Source organism: Stylophora pistillata, chromosome 10, assembly GCF_964205215.1.
Source record: "Stylophora pistillata chromosome 10, jaStyPist1.2, whole genome shotgun sequence".
NCBI classification, from domain to species: domain Eukaryota; kingdom Metazoa; phylum Cnidaria; class Anthozoa; order Scleractinia; family Pocilloporidae; genus Stylophora; species Stylophora pistillata.
The window spans coordinates 24960264-24975063 of record NC_142528.1 but is presented as its reverse complement, the minus strand read 5'-3'; the positions used below and the strand labels follow the sequence as shown (position 1 = coordinate 24975063).

Here is a 14800-nt window from a genome sequence, read left to right as displayed (position 1 = left end):
AACCCTTTTGCACCAAATATCTCACTAGCAATTCTCCTTACTGTCTGTCATACAATTCCTATGATGTTAGTTTGGAGAATTTGGTATTGGATCAACTGATAATCCCTTGATTATATATTTTCCTAATTCTCATCACTTGTCTGCTTGAGATTGTATTGATATTGTAAGGAGAAATTCTGTCTTGGTCACTCATTTGAGTTAGATAATTAACACCCATTACTCTCACACCAACAAAACAAAATTTAATCCAGCAATTAAATGACAATACTTATCTTTAACCTATACACATGTGCACTGCCCACCAATTTGTTTCTAATCATCCTATTTAATGCAGTTAACCCTCACTAAATATCTGCAGTAATCTCATAACTACCTCCTTAAATAAGGAAATCCCCCATTGTTAATTTAACATTTGTGTTCTAAGCCCATTGGAGTTTTTATGTCATGTTAAAGAGCCGTACCTTTCTGGAAATCTTTTCTAAGAAACAAGAAGCTTTTGAAAACTGCCTAGTGATCAACCACAGCTACTAAATGTAGCTCTATTTAAGCCTTAAACTCCCTTGATCTGATTCATGATTCTCCCTTTTGACTGCCATTCACCTCCTCTTGAATGAGTTGGAAGAATTTGGTGTTAAACAAAAATAGCACCTAATAGCTCTTGTCAACACCTATATTCTAAACAGGGTATTCATATAGCAAGAAAAAGTCATGTGTTTATCTTATTTATGAGTTCCATTTTGTAAGGGTTGTAGTTGATAGGTAGCCAAGAAAAACTACAAATTAGTGAAGCTTTGTCAAAGCCATATTAGTTATTATCTGTCTTTGTCTTTCAGTCTGATGCTGTTCCTAATTAAACCTACTTAATACCATTGAATCATAATAAAATCAACATGTCCTCTGGTACACTATACAGTGTGATATGGTTCTTTTAATGCCCATTTCCATTGTAATTCCAATGTAGCATGGATTTCCAATGATTTCCTTCCTGTCCTTTGAAAAGAAAAGAAGACTTTTAATTTAACATTCTAGAACTTATTTGGAATGTATCTTGTCCCAAACAAAGTAAATCCAATTTCATTCCATGATGGTGCCTCAAACAGAACTCCTCTCTCTTTTGGAGTGGCAAATTCCTGGCATTCATTCCTTGCCATCTTTTGAATTTCCTGCAAAGGAAGGAGCTTAATTCCAAAGGCTTTTGCCACCTTCCTTAAGGTATGACTCTTCCCAACCACAATTCCAACATCTGCTTTCAACATAGCCAGTATATCTCCAATAGAATCACCCACAAAAACTGAGATGCCATTCGAACTGTTAGTAGATAGCTTGTGAACCAAATCCTGAAATATTGTTTCCTTGTCAAAAGGACCTGTCACTTTCTTTCCTACATGGCCTGATGATAATTCGCCCTCAAGGGGGAAACTGTTTGCAAAAATGTTCAAATGTCTAAGGTGATCTAAATTGACCTGGATCAACTCCTGACACCAGTTGACTGATATTAAATGCAGTGGCAAGTTGATGTGATTGAGAACATTCAGACATCCAGGACTGAACTTCACTTCCTTGGCAATTTCTTTGATGCCTTCCTTAGATATACCTTTGAGGATTTCACTTGCTTCAACCTTCTTAATCATTGCCATGTCATATTTGCTCACCTCTTGAAGAAATGATCTCAAACCTTTTTCATTAAAATGTGGCAATGAATTGGGATCTGTGTGAAGAGCCATTGAGTGGGAGACTGTTTCTTGGTGACCTTGCCAGTAAATTGTTCCAATTTCTATCCAGCGCTCATCAATGGTTTTCATTTCGGCTTGAGTAGATGATCGATACTTTTCCGATGCCTTATAAAGGAGGCTTGTTGTATCCTTCTGAGTACAAGTGCCATCGAAATCAAAAGCAAACAGATTGAATTTCAAACCCATCCAATCTGGTTCACAAGTCATTGATGGTGATGATGCCAGACCAGTGTCCATAACTGCTGCCATGATGACTGAATCAGAAGAAAAAGATTGAAAGTTTTAGCATCACAGGTTTAACTCATTTAGACAGTGTAATTAACAGGCCCATTAGGATAGGATAAAATTTAGGAACTTTTATTAAGTGTATGACTTTTCAAAAGTGAAATTTGGCTCAAGTAAGAAAATCTGTTGCAAAAAGGGATTTGTCCTGTCTCGCCAGTGCCTCTAAGGAATATCAAATTACCATGAAAATTAATTACGTGTAAATAAACTGCAAAGCAGATATTCAAATCTTATCTGTATCATTCTCCTTCAATAATTGCACTGTGCATCTGTGAAAAGGTGGAAAAGGCTAACAACTGACCAGCAAAGAGGCATTGTTATGGGCCCATTACAAGGCTCATTTCCACTGTTACGTAAGTTATGTAAGCACGAGCTGAAAAGCGTGCAGATGAATAGCTAAGGATGTACAGAGCGTCTAGACTGCATGGGGTGAACCTTTATAGTAACAAAAACACTTGGCATTAAAACAAAATTTGACATCCAGTCTTATTGTGAGGTAGAACCCAGCCTGAATGGCAATATCCTTGTAAAGGCATAGACCGGTTTTGGACTTGAAAATCTCTGGTGGATTGTCAAAGATAGAAAACAACTAATTGACTATTATAAATACTGACTGCAATTACATTAACAATTGTTGCCTACGTGACTTCTTGCTTAAATATGTAAAACATCAGCATGTAATAAGAATGTGGGATGACGAGTTTTCCGGGTAATTTGTGAATGAAAGACATTCAAGATCAGAGGTGGACAGAATCTTCCTGCGTAAACTCGTGCTTGCGTTTGTTACCGCCAGTTCTTGATTAATTGTGTAATTATAACGTAGTCGCCCAGTCAAGCAATTAGTCTGCAAGGTTCGTCCCTTAAGTAGAAAGTTTCTTATTTAATATTTTTACAAAGATCTCCACTTCAAAAGCCTTTAAGCGTTTTTTCTTGGCATGCAGAGGGAAAACCGAACAGTAAAAAAATCTTAACGGCATAGCGTCCCAAGTCAACCAATTACGTAATCAAATCATTGTTGAAGATGTAATAAACAAGTTCACCTACCAACAACAGAGAAACTTACTCTGGCGATTTGACCAAAACGTCCTAATCCATTTAATATGCAAAACGGAGACAATTTTGCTTTGAATTTGTTTCTTACGAGCATAAACCCCAACCACTAGTTCGAAAAAAGCTTCGACTGTAGAAAAATCTCTTTGCGTGTTTATCTACCTCGCTATGAAGTAAAACTTTTTTACACAACGTCGTTTATTTAAAACAAAAAACCGCATCCCATACGTCTTATAGGAGTAGGTTTCAAAATGGCCGCTCAAATGGCTACTAGTGCGATGGGGAAAGTTTCAGAGAAAGTTTCCTTCGCAAAAAAGGTACGAATCTCCAATCAAGATAAATTAAGCTAATATTTACTTACTATTTAAACCATTTGTTGTTTCAATATTGCTATTTTTGTGGTTTGAGCTCTCTAAGATGAGATTGAAACTATCGGAATTTTCCTCACATCACCATTTTTTCCATGAACAGATCCCATTGCTGATGAAGGCCACTTCAGACGATGATAATCCAACTTCTGGTTACATGTATCAGGAAATAACTAGTATCCTGTGAACCTAATTAGCTAAAAATATATATGTTTTATGAAACTACTTGTTCGACAATGTCATGCATCTGTACTGTTCGAGTTATTTTTAAGAGAACTTTGATTTGTCAGTTTATATCTGTTTGCCTACGTTGCATTTCCCTTGTTACTCAACTGTATTTATGACGGGAAACCAGTGGTTGCATGGTACATCGAGAAATGTAAGAAATGTACTCTGGATTAAATGCTGCCCTGTGATCAGAACTGCTTGGGATATATAGACGTGGGGGCCCTACAGTTAGCAAACTGCGCTCCAGGGCGTAAGGCAAAGGTGTGCTACCTTAGCCAGGTCAATGTGTTGTGCCTCACCCTACCCAAGAATGTAAACGGGTACCAAGGAATTATCAGGGAAGCCTGATGAATGCAAGAAGGGAGGAGGCACAGGGGAAAATTTGTGTTGGACTAGCATTCTGGGCTGGGCAGTTTAAAACATGATAAACCTGACTCAGGGTTAGTAAGTCTTTCATTCATTTCAATAGCTTTGCAAAGGAATTTTTGTTTTGTGTTGTTTTCCTGCTAGTTTTGAGTCATATTGAGATAAACCCCAACAAAACCTTAGCTCCTATACATGCTCTCCTACATGAGAAATCAAGCCAAGGTTAACTTTTAATCCTAGATTAACATTAACCTCCCTTCCCCCACCGGTAGAGGGGGAGTAGATATAATCCAAGTCACTTTGTGTAAGAGAAACTGGGATGAGCCTTGACAGTGTGGGATACTTAGCTTGAGTGCTGAGGTAAACTTTGTAGATCTACCAAAATTTGTATATTGTTTTTGAGTGAAAGTGGCTCCATGGGTTATTGTAAAATTATGAACAATTGTGTACTTAAAAGCACAGCTACCTGTGCAGTGCAAGGTGTACTATGAAGATTATGTTATTGAACAATTCAAACAAGTTTCTTTCAAAATGTCATCCCTCTTTAAAAACCTGTTTATCAGAATGCAAAATATATATCTGTTTGATTCATTCCAGACAATTGCAATTAAACTCTTGTCAACTAAATTAAATATGTGATAAGATAATTTAGATACTTCCTATCACAATTTTCTAATTATTTAATCACTTTCATCTGAGTGTGGTGAGGGTTGCACAACAGAGCGAGGCTCCAAATTAAGTGCACCCAATATCCCACCCATCCCACCCCAGGGGAGGACATCCATCACACAGTAATCTCGTGTGTGGGAAATTAACGTCTCCTACCCCTAACCCTGCAGGAGACAGGACCTCCATTTATTTGTCCCTATCCGAGAAGACTAGAATATCTAACCATTTCTTGATGTTATAGAAAGGCAGCAAATTCTTCTCAACTATTTTAAGACCCTGAGTGTTGGTCCGGCCAGGGCTTGAACCCTCGACCTCCCACACAACAGTCCAGCACTCTATCCACTGAGCTAACCGGGAGGCAGTTAGCTCAATGGATAGAGACAAATTGCATTGTTGTGCTTTAGTAAGCTGGTGTTTGTGTAGGTAGGAAAAAGAAGTAGCTTTAAAATAATGTCAAGGTTACTATGGCATCCAATAATTGGCATAGTCTTTTCCTTTTATGAGCAGAAATTTGCTTTGATAAGTCTACTTGATTTAGGTATAAAAAACATTTTGCATGTGCTTTACCAGCTCAATTTGAGTGAGTAGTCGTACCTTTTGCATTGTCTTGTCTGACAAGACTTAGCTCAAATACCCTTTTTATCATAAGATTATTTGATTCCCCCAATGATCTAAATCAGGTTGGTGTCTATCTTTTGAGCCTTAACACAGACATTTCGCTTATTAATTAGATAGTACATACAAATTAGATAATATATAGCTTTTCAATACTTTTATCTTTTGATATTAGTTCTTACTAGCTCATTATTTGTAATTAGTTTCACGTTCATGTTTTAAACAAGCTATTAGCTCTTAGGTGATACATGAGTAAATAAAGTATTATTATTATTATCATTATTATTAAGGTTTCCTTAATCTATATATCAGGTATAACATATGAATCACTCAGCAGCTGTAATTCTCTGTTAGATTTTTTCATTGGTAGACTGAAGAAGCAATCACCGTATGTCAAGTACAAGGTCTGTGACTGTAAATAATTAACAATTATTCCACAAGTGTGCATTGGATATGAGATGATAGATAGCCAATGAGGCGCGTAGTGCCGAGTTGGCTATAATCATCTCATATCCAACAAGAACAAGTGGAATAATTGTTTAATAAAACAGGGTTTGTACAGGTCATGGAAAACCTGGAAAGTCAGGGAATTTCAAAATTTTATTTTCCAGGCCTGGAGTGTCATGAAATTTAGGTGTGGGTCATGGAAAGTCATGGAAAATCAATATGCTCTCTATAAGTGAAAGGCAATAAGACCCAAAGTTGAAAAGTTAATTGACTAGTCCAAAAATTAGATTTAATTTTATTAGAAATAAACAGAAGCACCCATTGTGAGAATGTTTGCAAACAGTTCATGGAGTCTCTCAAAAGGTCATGGAAAAAGTAATGAAAAGTAATGGAATTTTAACAGGTCAAAAGTGTACGAACCCTGTAGAAACATTAAATTAAATTATTAAATTTTATTAAATTTTTAGCTCCCTTTTAATTTTGAGCTGATGCGTACATTTACCATATTTGTAGATTATGGTATATTGGCTCATATACCATAATGGCTAAGCCAATAAAAAGTCTTGAATTGCAATATCCAATGATCCAGTAATAAGTGATTTACAGTTACAAGAAAGAGCAATCAATTAACCTTTAAAGCTTAAGAGAACCTCTCTGTACAGTAATACTGCTTAATCATTCATTAAACTCATGAGAATGAAGGAAATTATTGCCAACTTTAGAAGTTCTTTGATTGTGAAACAAATTCTCTTTGTCACAATCAAAAGAAATGTACAGAGAAGAGTATGGAGAATTAAGATACTGATGTGAGGTTGTAAAGGGATTAATGATACATTTCTCTATTTTGTCTGAACAAAAACAAAATTATTCAAAAAATCTTGGACCAAGGAAAAAATTTGAACTACCATGATAAAATTTATTTATAGCTAAAACTAATACATCTCAAGTCCCTAGTTAAGGTAATGCAGATTAAGAACAGAGGAATGGTTGTTTGTAATTTCACAGCAACGAGATTTTTTCCTTGGAATGTGACAATAAGGAAGCCCTTTACTGAAACCTGACATAAGTTATTCAGTCAGCATATTATCAGTCATCCAAATTTGTTTATTTGCCTGCAGGTACTAAAGATTTTGTGTTATGTTGGAAGCAATGGTCATTCTGAGTTCAGAAGTGCATTGCGGCATAAAGCTGATGTTGTCAGAGAAACTGAAAGTGAGGACTGGTGAATAAATTTACAGTTTGTTTATTACAGTGTATATTATTTTCGTGGTCCAGTTGAAGCTGGCCACAATGCTCGTTAGAAGTTCTTCTGGAAAACACAGTTTTCCCTCACTTCAGGATTGTGTGATCAAATCATAAACCAGTAATAAAGTAAAAAATGTTTTGATGTGTTATAATTGCAATAACCTTCAGAATTTTATTCCTTTGTAGGTTTTACTGGTCAATTAGATCATCTACAGGGCGATGCCCTCAATCAACGAGTTAGAGCTGCAGCGTCAGTAAGTTATAAAATTTGCAAAATTAATTCTCATAAGTAATTGAATAATGATACTTGTCATTCACACATTAACTATAATTTACAAGTGCCAGGGCTTGATACTAACTTTTCAATGTACTATTCTACATATACATGACAACTTAGATGTTATGGCAATTTCAGTTTGTTTACTAGCCAAACTGGCAAGTGGAAATTGAAAACCACAAGCTAAAACTAAATTTCTACAAGTTAGTGGCTACTGTAATTGGTTACCGTCAGTGTCAAGCCCTGAGTGCAGTAATCAATCAACAGATACAGAAGGATTGCTGTAGGTGCCAGCTATTCTAGGCAAAAACAAATACAACACAACAATTTGTTTGCATCCAGATTCCTTGTATTCCAGTAAATAACAACCACAACAATTTACAGGAGGAAATATCCGGGGAGGATTCAAAGTTATTGCTTCTTACTGGATAGCCCATAAATTCTTAGCTTAAAACCAAACTCTGCAAAAACAGCAAAAACTTTAAGCAGTACACATGGCATGGTAAACTGTGCCATAGGTATATTGTCAGCAGTGCTATAGACTATAAGAAGATTCACCTAATCATACAATTACAATATTACCCTTATTTACGAATTCATCAATAACTAAGTGTTTGCATTTTCTGATTTTCACTATGATTACTGACTTTTTTGTTAGTGTCTATAATGACTAGTTGTTGTTGTTAGTTACCATTAGATAATGGTTAGTTACTGTGATGATTTAATTTTATCATCTAATTCCCCAATGTTGATAATTATTGTGTTGTCTTTAGGAATTAATTGGACTTCTCTTCAATGTTGAGAGCAGTGGAACGTCAACCATGCATGGTAAGTAAAAGAAATGGGGGACTGGTTGCAGTGATGGAGGAGGGCTTGTTTTAAAGCCAGGGTTCTGAGCTCTACATTTTCTTAAGAGGCTACTGGGCAACCTTGAATCAAAATAAGATCACTAGGAAAAAAATTCAGAAGTCCAAAATAAAAGTGAGTGTGGGTAGTATTGCATGATGTACTACTGGAATGGTTTATCCATATAACTTTTCTTGTTGAAATAAGCAATGTGGCTGGAAATTATTTCTATGAGTTTCTGTAACATCTTAGACAAGCAAGGAGAGAGATGAAATTTTTTGCTTTTAGGAAACAATTTTAACATTATTAAATAGTTAGCATGGCACTAACTTTAGGCCAAAAACTCTTAGTGATAAATTTGTTATGGCTAGATTTATGATCACCATACCCAGTTCACCATTTTATTGACTTCCATAATTGCAAAAAATTGGTGGCCAAAGTTTTTCTGTCTCCTATGTAATCAAAATGGTCACAACTTTTAGAAATTGGCTGAATTGAATGTATCAGATATCAGCAACAGGGAAAACAAAATAATGATTAAGGAATTAAAGCTTGTAACTCACTGAAGATAAGTGTTAGATGGTTTTCAATCCTAATTTGTAATTAGTATCTCAACATTTTTCAGTTGTAAAGGCATCTTTTGAAATCAAAATGGAGAAACTAAAATGGAGTGGTTTAATCCAATGGGAGAGAAATTAAATGATGTGATACAGACTTATTCATCTGTAACCAGCACTAACTTGTTAAATATTTAACTCTGACTGATTATTTTCAAAAAATGTAGCAATGATGGGACCAACAGGAAAGAAGATGGAAGGATTTGGAAACTCGCCTTCTCAACAGCCAAGTAAGAACTAACATACTCTTCATTGCAGTTATAGTTTGAGCCCTAAATTCATTAGGAATGACTTTTCATTAAACAAGGAACAAAGCTCTCCACAAATCGAACCCAATTTTCCATTGCATATAGTCTTTCTTACCATAAAGTTGATTTCAAAAGTTTGCGAAACTGAGGTGAGCGCTCAGCCAACAAGTACAGCAAATGAAACACAGTTTTCATATTGTGTAGAATGTAATCATTAAATGTAGGAATGAAGGCTGAAAGTTTTTAAAGAAACTGTGGTGCTGTGTCGGTGGGGCAACAACTGAAGGTAATTTGGTTATATCAACTAAGTTGAAATTGTAAATTGGCCACCGTAACGAATTAAAAAAGCTGATGTTTCGAGCGTTAGCCCTTCATCAGAGTGAATGCAGGAATTGTGGGTTGTATGTGGGTTTATGTGCAGAAAGCGGAGCTACGCCATTGGTGGGAACATGGCGACGAGAAAAACACAAATAAGTTAGTGGAATGAAAAGCGTTTGTTGATACCTGTGGGATTTAGAGTGCTGATTTGAAAGATAAGCTTTTGTTCAAGAGTTTTGCGGCTTTCTGTGTTGCCTAAATGTAAGGAAAGACCGCAGATTGTCAAATGTTGTTTAGAATGATTAGGTAAATTAAAGTGTCTAGCGACTGGTTTTGATGCATCCTTGTCATTCCTTTCTACATTGTGAAGAACACCTTCGAGAACGCTGAGAACACCTTCGTGACGTAGCTATCACAATTTTTAGTCATTGTTTATGATCCCACTATTAATCATAGTATTGGTGCTGAAAATGCTCAACACTTTGTGAACATTCAAGGTGTGAGGACACAAGAATTTGTACTATATGCTGCATTTTTTTCTTTCTTGAATTTTACTGTAGAAAGCAAAACATGGCTTGACTCCATGAAAACTCTTGCTGAACGTCTTCCAGAGGCAGCCAATCGTTTGGCATCAAAGAACGAAAAGGAAAGTATGGCATCAACTGGAGGATCAAGCATCAGATTTGTTAACTACGTTGATTTTTCAGATCCCAACTCAGGTATCTTACAGTGTGTAATTTTCTATAATGAAGGAACATCTTCAAAAGAGACATTAGTCTCAATCTGGAAGGATTATTGTAGATTATAAAGTTAACACCATCCCACAGCAATTGGATACACTAGACCTCTGCTTTTGCTAAAGACAGTAGGGAACTTAAGCAAACCATGACAGTGATTGCAACGAGGATGTGAAAAAACAAAAGATCTAATTTGCAGAACAATAGCTCAGCACCTGCATTTTAAAACTTTGTACATTTCTTAGCCATCCTTTGCAAAACAACAAGGTGAAATCACCAAAATTTGCATCATCTGCAAACAGAGTCTGTGACGGCAAATCATTTTAATTTCCATTTGGATCTCAACACTACTTTTATACATTATGCTGGAGTTGAGGTGCCACACCATGTGAGAGAGTAAACACATGCAGCCATTTTTGAAATTCTTATTAAAAGTAGAAGTTCATTTTTCAATTGACATCTTCCTTGGTGTTGCTGTCCTGACTACTTAAGGTCCCTAGTATTTACTACTGTAGGTTCTGCCATCTTAGAATGTGAAGGTAGCTTAGCAACCTGGCTTGCTTGTTCTAAGACTATGGTTACTTAACTTCACTGACATCTTTACAGGCCATATACACTGTATGACCAGCATTCAACATTGATTATGGTTGCTTACAAGTGTTATCAATGATTAAAGTGAATTTTCTTGATGTTAAATGTTTAGTCATTCACTTAATATCTTAATTATTCATAATGACTACAACTTATGGCATGGTCTAAGGAATAAAATGTAAAGAAAGACTGAAGTGATTTTCTTATTAAGTGGAACTTGCAGTGTTTCACGAAACATTCTTGAATTGTTTTTGTAGATTCCAAGAAATTTGTGGATGATGAAATTTCCAATCGGTAAGAATCATCTTTGCTCACTACTGGTAATTTATAATTCAACAAACTCGGCGGCAAGTTTCCTCTTTCCCAGTGTTAGAGCATACAATTCATGTAGCTGTGTGGATTCCAAACGTTTGGGGGTTTGATTTCTCATGGGTAGTTTCAGTGTTTTCCTTGTTTTGCTCATGAAAAAGAAAAACACTCAATAATGTTCTAATTTGGTATAGCCCCAACATAACACCAACAAGTAAACATTATCATACTCATGTTCAATAGCATTGATTTATGCCTGTGTTGCTCTTAACCACAATGTGATAAAATCTAATGGGAGACAGTAACAGGAAATTTGGGCGATTAAAAAACAAAAAACGGAATCTGCAAGGTATTTTTCAAAAGTCCTTGGATTTGGCAGGCATGTGCATAAATTTGAATAATGAAAATTGGGTTAACCTGAAATTTCTTCTTGTTTAATTTTTAGTTCATCAGAGGACCAAGAATCATTAGAATCAGAAGATACCTTGTCTGTAGAGGTTCATCTCGTTGAAAACATTACATCTGAAGGTGGAATACGTGCAGTACCTTCTAAGCAAGATTTAAATCACTTCACAAAGAGGTAGAATCATAGTTGAAATTCTCTTTTGATTTCTGAATAAGTTTATATAGTGAACCCTTGTGTCAATCAGAAATTACGATTGCTTAAAATATGTTGTACCAAGCAGATTTCTCATTCATTGGCTTCAATTTTAAGCCAGCTCGTTACTGTTTTACTCTCATAAGAAAATAAAATGTTAGGTAATCTGAAAATTTAAAAAAAAAAAAAAAAACCAAAGCATTCATTTGGATTTTCTTTTTTTTGTAAGATGCTCTTCCTTGAATTTTGATGAAGTGTTGATAGCACTAAACAACAGACTACTGGAACCAATTACTGAAGTTCAATTGGTAGGAAAATTAATCAACTAATAAGATATGTGTCTATTATGAAATTACTTAAATTATTCATCAAAAAAGTCTTTAGTTAGGGAATACATAAAGATGTGGTATATGTATCACCAAAAAGGAAATATACAAACACATGATATATTATGGAATGGAGCCCAAGGCACAAACTCCTTGTAGCATGTACCAATATTCCATATTGAATAAGCGACTTTGCTCTAATTAGCACCCTCCCCCAAATAAGTGCCTTACCCTTTGGCCATGATATCAAACAAGGGCCCTGCCCAAATAAGCACCCCCTCGGTTTCTTAAATGATCTAGGGATACAAGGAAAACCTGTTTCTGTTGCCTATTTATTTATGATATCCTTCTAAAGAGAGCTCTCAGGCAGTATTGTAAAGTTATTTTTTCTTTTATTATTACAGAAATCATTACATGTTTTGGAACATCTTTTAAAAAGTGATATTTCCTGTGTGGCCTCAAGAATGTCTCGATTTTGCACAAATTTGGAAGAAATTACTAAATCAGAAAGTGGTAGTGTTTTATCTAAGGCTACAAAGGTGAGCAGATCAGATAAATTTACTTAATAATGCGTGGTTTACTTTACAAAATATCAAGGGAACTGATGTGGATTGTACTCACTCATAAACAATTTTTTTTAAATTTTTTAGATCTTGTATTTAATGAATGCAAAAACAGAAAAAGAGAGAATTCAAAAAGGTAGGTATAATTTGTTTGATTTTGATCACAGATTTTGTTATACACTGAAGTGCAAACTTTCATAAAAGAAAAACACTAATTAAAATGTGTAAGAGATAGAAAAACAAAGAACAAGGAAAAACAAAACAAGATTACCATATGCTTTCATCTGTGACCTTTATTCAGGCTGTTATTACTCTGAGCCAGTTTTGTAAGTCTTACACAGAGGGGGGGGGGGGGGGGTAACCCTACATACATATCAGGATATGCAAGGTAAGGTCAAAATGATGCAGTGCAGGGTTACCCCAAGGGCGGTGGCATTTTATCCAAGTAGTAATGGTACCTCTTTCTAAGACAGACCTAATAGTTTATGATCAAAGACACTCTGTAATGATCTAGATCTCTTTGAGGTATTTGTTCATTTGAGGTTAAACTTTCTTGTGAATTGAACTCTTTTAAAGCTTGTTTTTTGTTGCTTTTCAGATGTTCGATTTTCAGTTGAAGAGAGAGACGTTCCAGAGGTAATGGAGCCATAATATTTTTCTAATGTAATTTTTCTTCTTTTTTTTCCCTTCATATGTTCTTATTACTTTGACCCAAAAGATTCTTAGTTTACAGTCAAGGAGCTATAAACTAATCAAAGTGGAAAGCATGTAACACAATCATGTGAGACAACTCTGTTAGAGGGTCTGCAACTTACAAGCTACACTAACAGACTGATTTCATTTCAGGACATTGCTCCTATTCAGCAATCCTTTCTTTCACCATAATTATAGGCCACTTTCATAAATGGCTGCCAGATTAATATTCTTTTGTTTAAACTTAAATTAGCCCTTCTGGCTTCGTTCTCCAGTAGAAAATTCAAAAGAGTACATTATCTCAAGCGAGGCCAGAAGGGCAAATTTAAATTTAAACAAAAGAATATTAACCCAGCAGCCATTTATGAAAGTGGTCTATGAAACAGAGTTGAACAAACCCTTCAATTCTGCCCTCTCAGTTGGTAATCTTTCTCTTCTTTTTTTATCTTTCAGGGTGGAGAATCTTTAGACTCCACACTTCATTCTAAAGCAGATCAAACTCTTACTCTATTTTCTGGAATGAGTTTACATTCGGTAAGACCAAAACTACTCAGATGATTATCAACTAAAGCTTATGAAATAAGTGTAGTAATGTTTCTATTTCAATTACAGCAGACAGATACCACCAAGTTATCCGCACTATTTGTTTCTAACACTACTGGTCCAGAGAAGAGATCTTCAGAGGGAAATCTGGATGTCTTCCAAGGACTTGATTTTTCAAGTGGGAGTGACACCTCTAGAAATAGCAATAATGCAAATCAAAGATCTAAAGGAGCTAAATCAGACTTTGAGGATTTCTTTTCCGTCAAAGAGGATATCACACGATCAGCCTCGGTCAAAAAAGCCAATGGCCGAGAAGCCGCTAAGGACAGCGTGACAGATCTGTTTGATCCATTACTCATCGACAGCAAGAATTCTCCTGGAAATCATGTCACTCAATCCAATTTAACTTCAATTGTTGAAGTAAGAAAACACCACAATTTCAACTCACAGAGAAACGTTCTAGAGGATCCGCAACTTGTGAGCTACGGAAACAGTGTGATACCACCTCAGGATAACATTCTAAGTCCAATGAACTCTTTGAATGTAAATACCGCCGCCTCTGCCTCAGTGAATTTCACAAGTGGTTCACAAATTTGCCGGAATTCAGACGATTTGTCACACAACAGAACTTCACCGCCAAATGTCACGTTGCCTACCAGCGGAGCGCAGAGAACAAATCGGCGATCTTTACAATTTCCTTATAGCCACCATCCAGTCTTTCAACAGCCTGTTACAAGTAGTGCGTCTTCAATCCCTCTAAGACTTCCTAAACAGTCGAGTCAAAGAACCGATTTTAGTTTTGTCGGAAAATCCGGTAGGGCACATGCGTTTAGTTTTGTCAAAGACGAGATGAAAGCAAGGAAATAGATTCAGAAGTAAATTGATTTTGTCGCGAAAAAAAAAAAATGTCAGTGACGAAAATTTGTAAACATCGTAGAATGCATCGAAGATATGGTTGAATATTTTAAAGAAAAGAAAAGGAGTAGTTTATGTACGGTGAGAATTAAATAAATTCTATTATATATTTTTATATTATAACTTTTGTCTGAATTGAAAGTAGAATGAAGCACTTTAAGATGCTTAAAAAAATAATGTTTAGCTTTTGCTGCTTCCTCATGGCTCCCTACA

At 35.6% G+C, this 14800-nt stretch overlaps 2 protein-coding genes across 7 annotated transcripts; one reads left to right on the top strand and one right to left on the bottom strand.

Annotated features, from left to right (window-relative positions):
- Window positions 1-222: 222 nt before the first annotated feature.
- LOC111347389 (uncharacterized) lies at window positions 223-3245 on the bottom strand. 4 transcript variants are annotated; one of them, XM_088735178.1, is made up of 3 exons: window positions 3063-3182; window positions 2320-2453; window positions 223-1987 (listed from the first exon to the last, which is right to left on the bottom strand). In XM_088735178.1, the coding sequence occupies exon 3, from the start codon at window positions 1980-1982 to the stop codon at window positions 1026-1028; it is 957 nt and encodes a 318-aa protein (XP_088591304.1). In that variant the 5' UTR covers window positions 1983-1987; window positions 2320-2453; window positions 3063-3182; the 3' UTR covers window positions 223-1025. The 4 variants fall into 4 exon arrangements, with proteins under 4 accessions (XP_088591304.1, XP_088591301.1, XP_088591303.1 ...); XM_088735175.1 differs by lacking the exon at window positions 2320-2453 and having other exon boundaries at window positions 3063-3245; XM_088735177.1 differs by lacking the exon at window positions 2320-2453 and having other exon boundaries at window positions 3082-3236.
- A 59-nt stretch (window positions 3246-3304) lies between these two features.
- LOC111347388 (AP-4 complex accessory subunit tepsin) lies at window positions 3305-14710 on the top strand. Of its 3 annotated transcripts, none has more exons than XM_088735171.1 (16): window positions 3305-3385; window positions 3540-3612; window positions 5627-5718; window positions 6880-6973; window positions 7193-7260; window positions 8057-8111; window positions 8914-8976; window positions 9873-10031; window positions 10898-10934; window positions 11395-11529; window positions 11777-11855; window positions 12278-12412; window positions 12524-12572; window positions 13035-13072; window positions 13583-13663; window positions 13745-14710. In XM_088735171.1, the coding sequence occupies exons 1-16, from the start codon at window positions 3320-3322 to the stop codon at window positions 14537-14539; spliced, it is 2019 nt and encodes a 672-aa protein (XP_088591297.1). In that variant the 5' UTR covers window positions 3305-3319; the 3' UTR covers window positions 14540-14710. The 3 variants fall into 3 exon arrangements, with proteins under 3 accessions (XP_088591297.1, XP_088591296.1, XP_088591298.1); XM_088735170.1 differs by having other exon boundaries at window positions 13742-14710; XM_088735172.1 differs by lacking the exons at window positions 3305-3385; window positions 3540-3612; window positions 5627-5718 and having other exon boundaries at window positions 6896-6983; window positions 13742-14710.
- The last annotated feature ends 90 nt before the right edge of the window (window positions 14711-14800 follow it).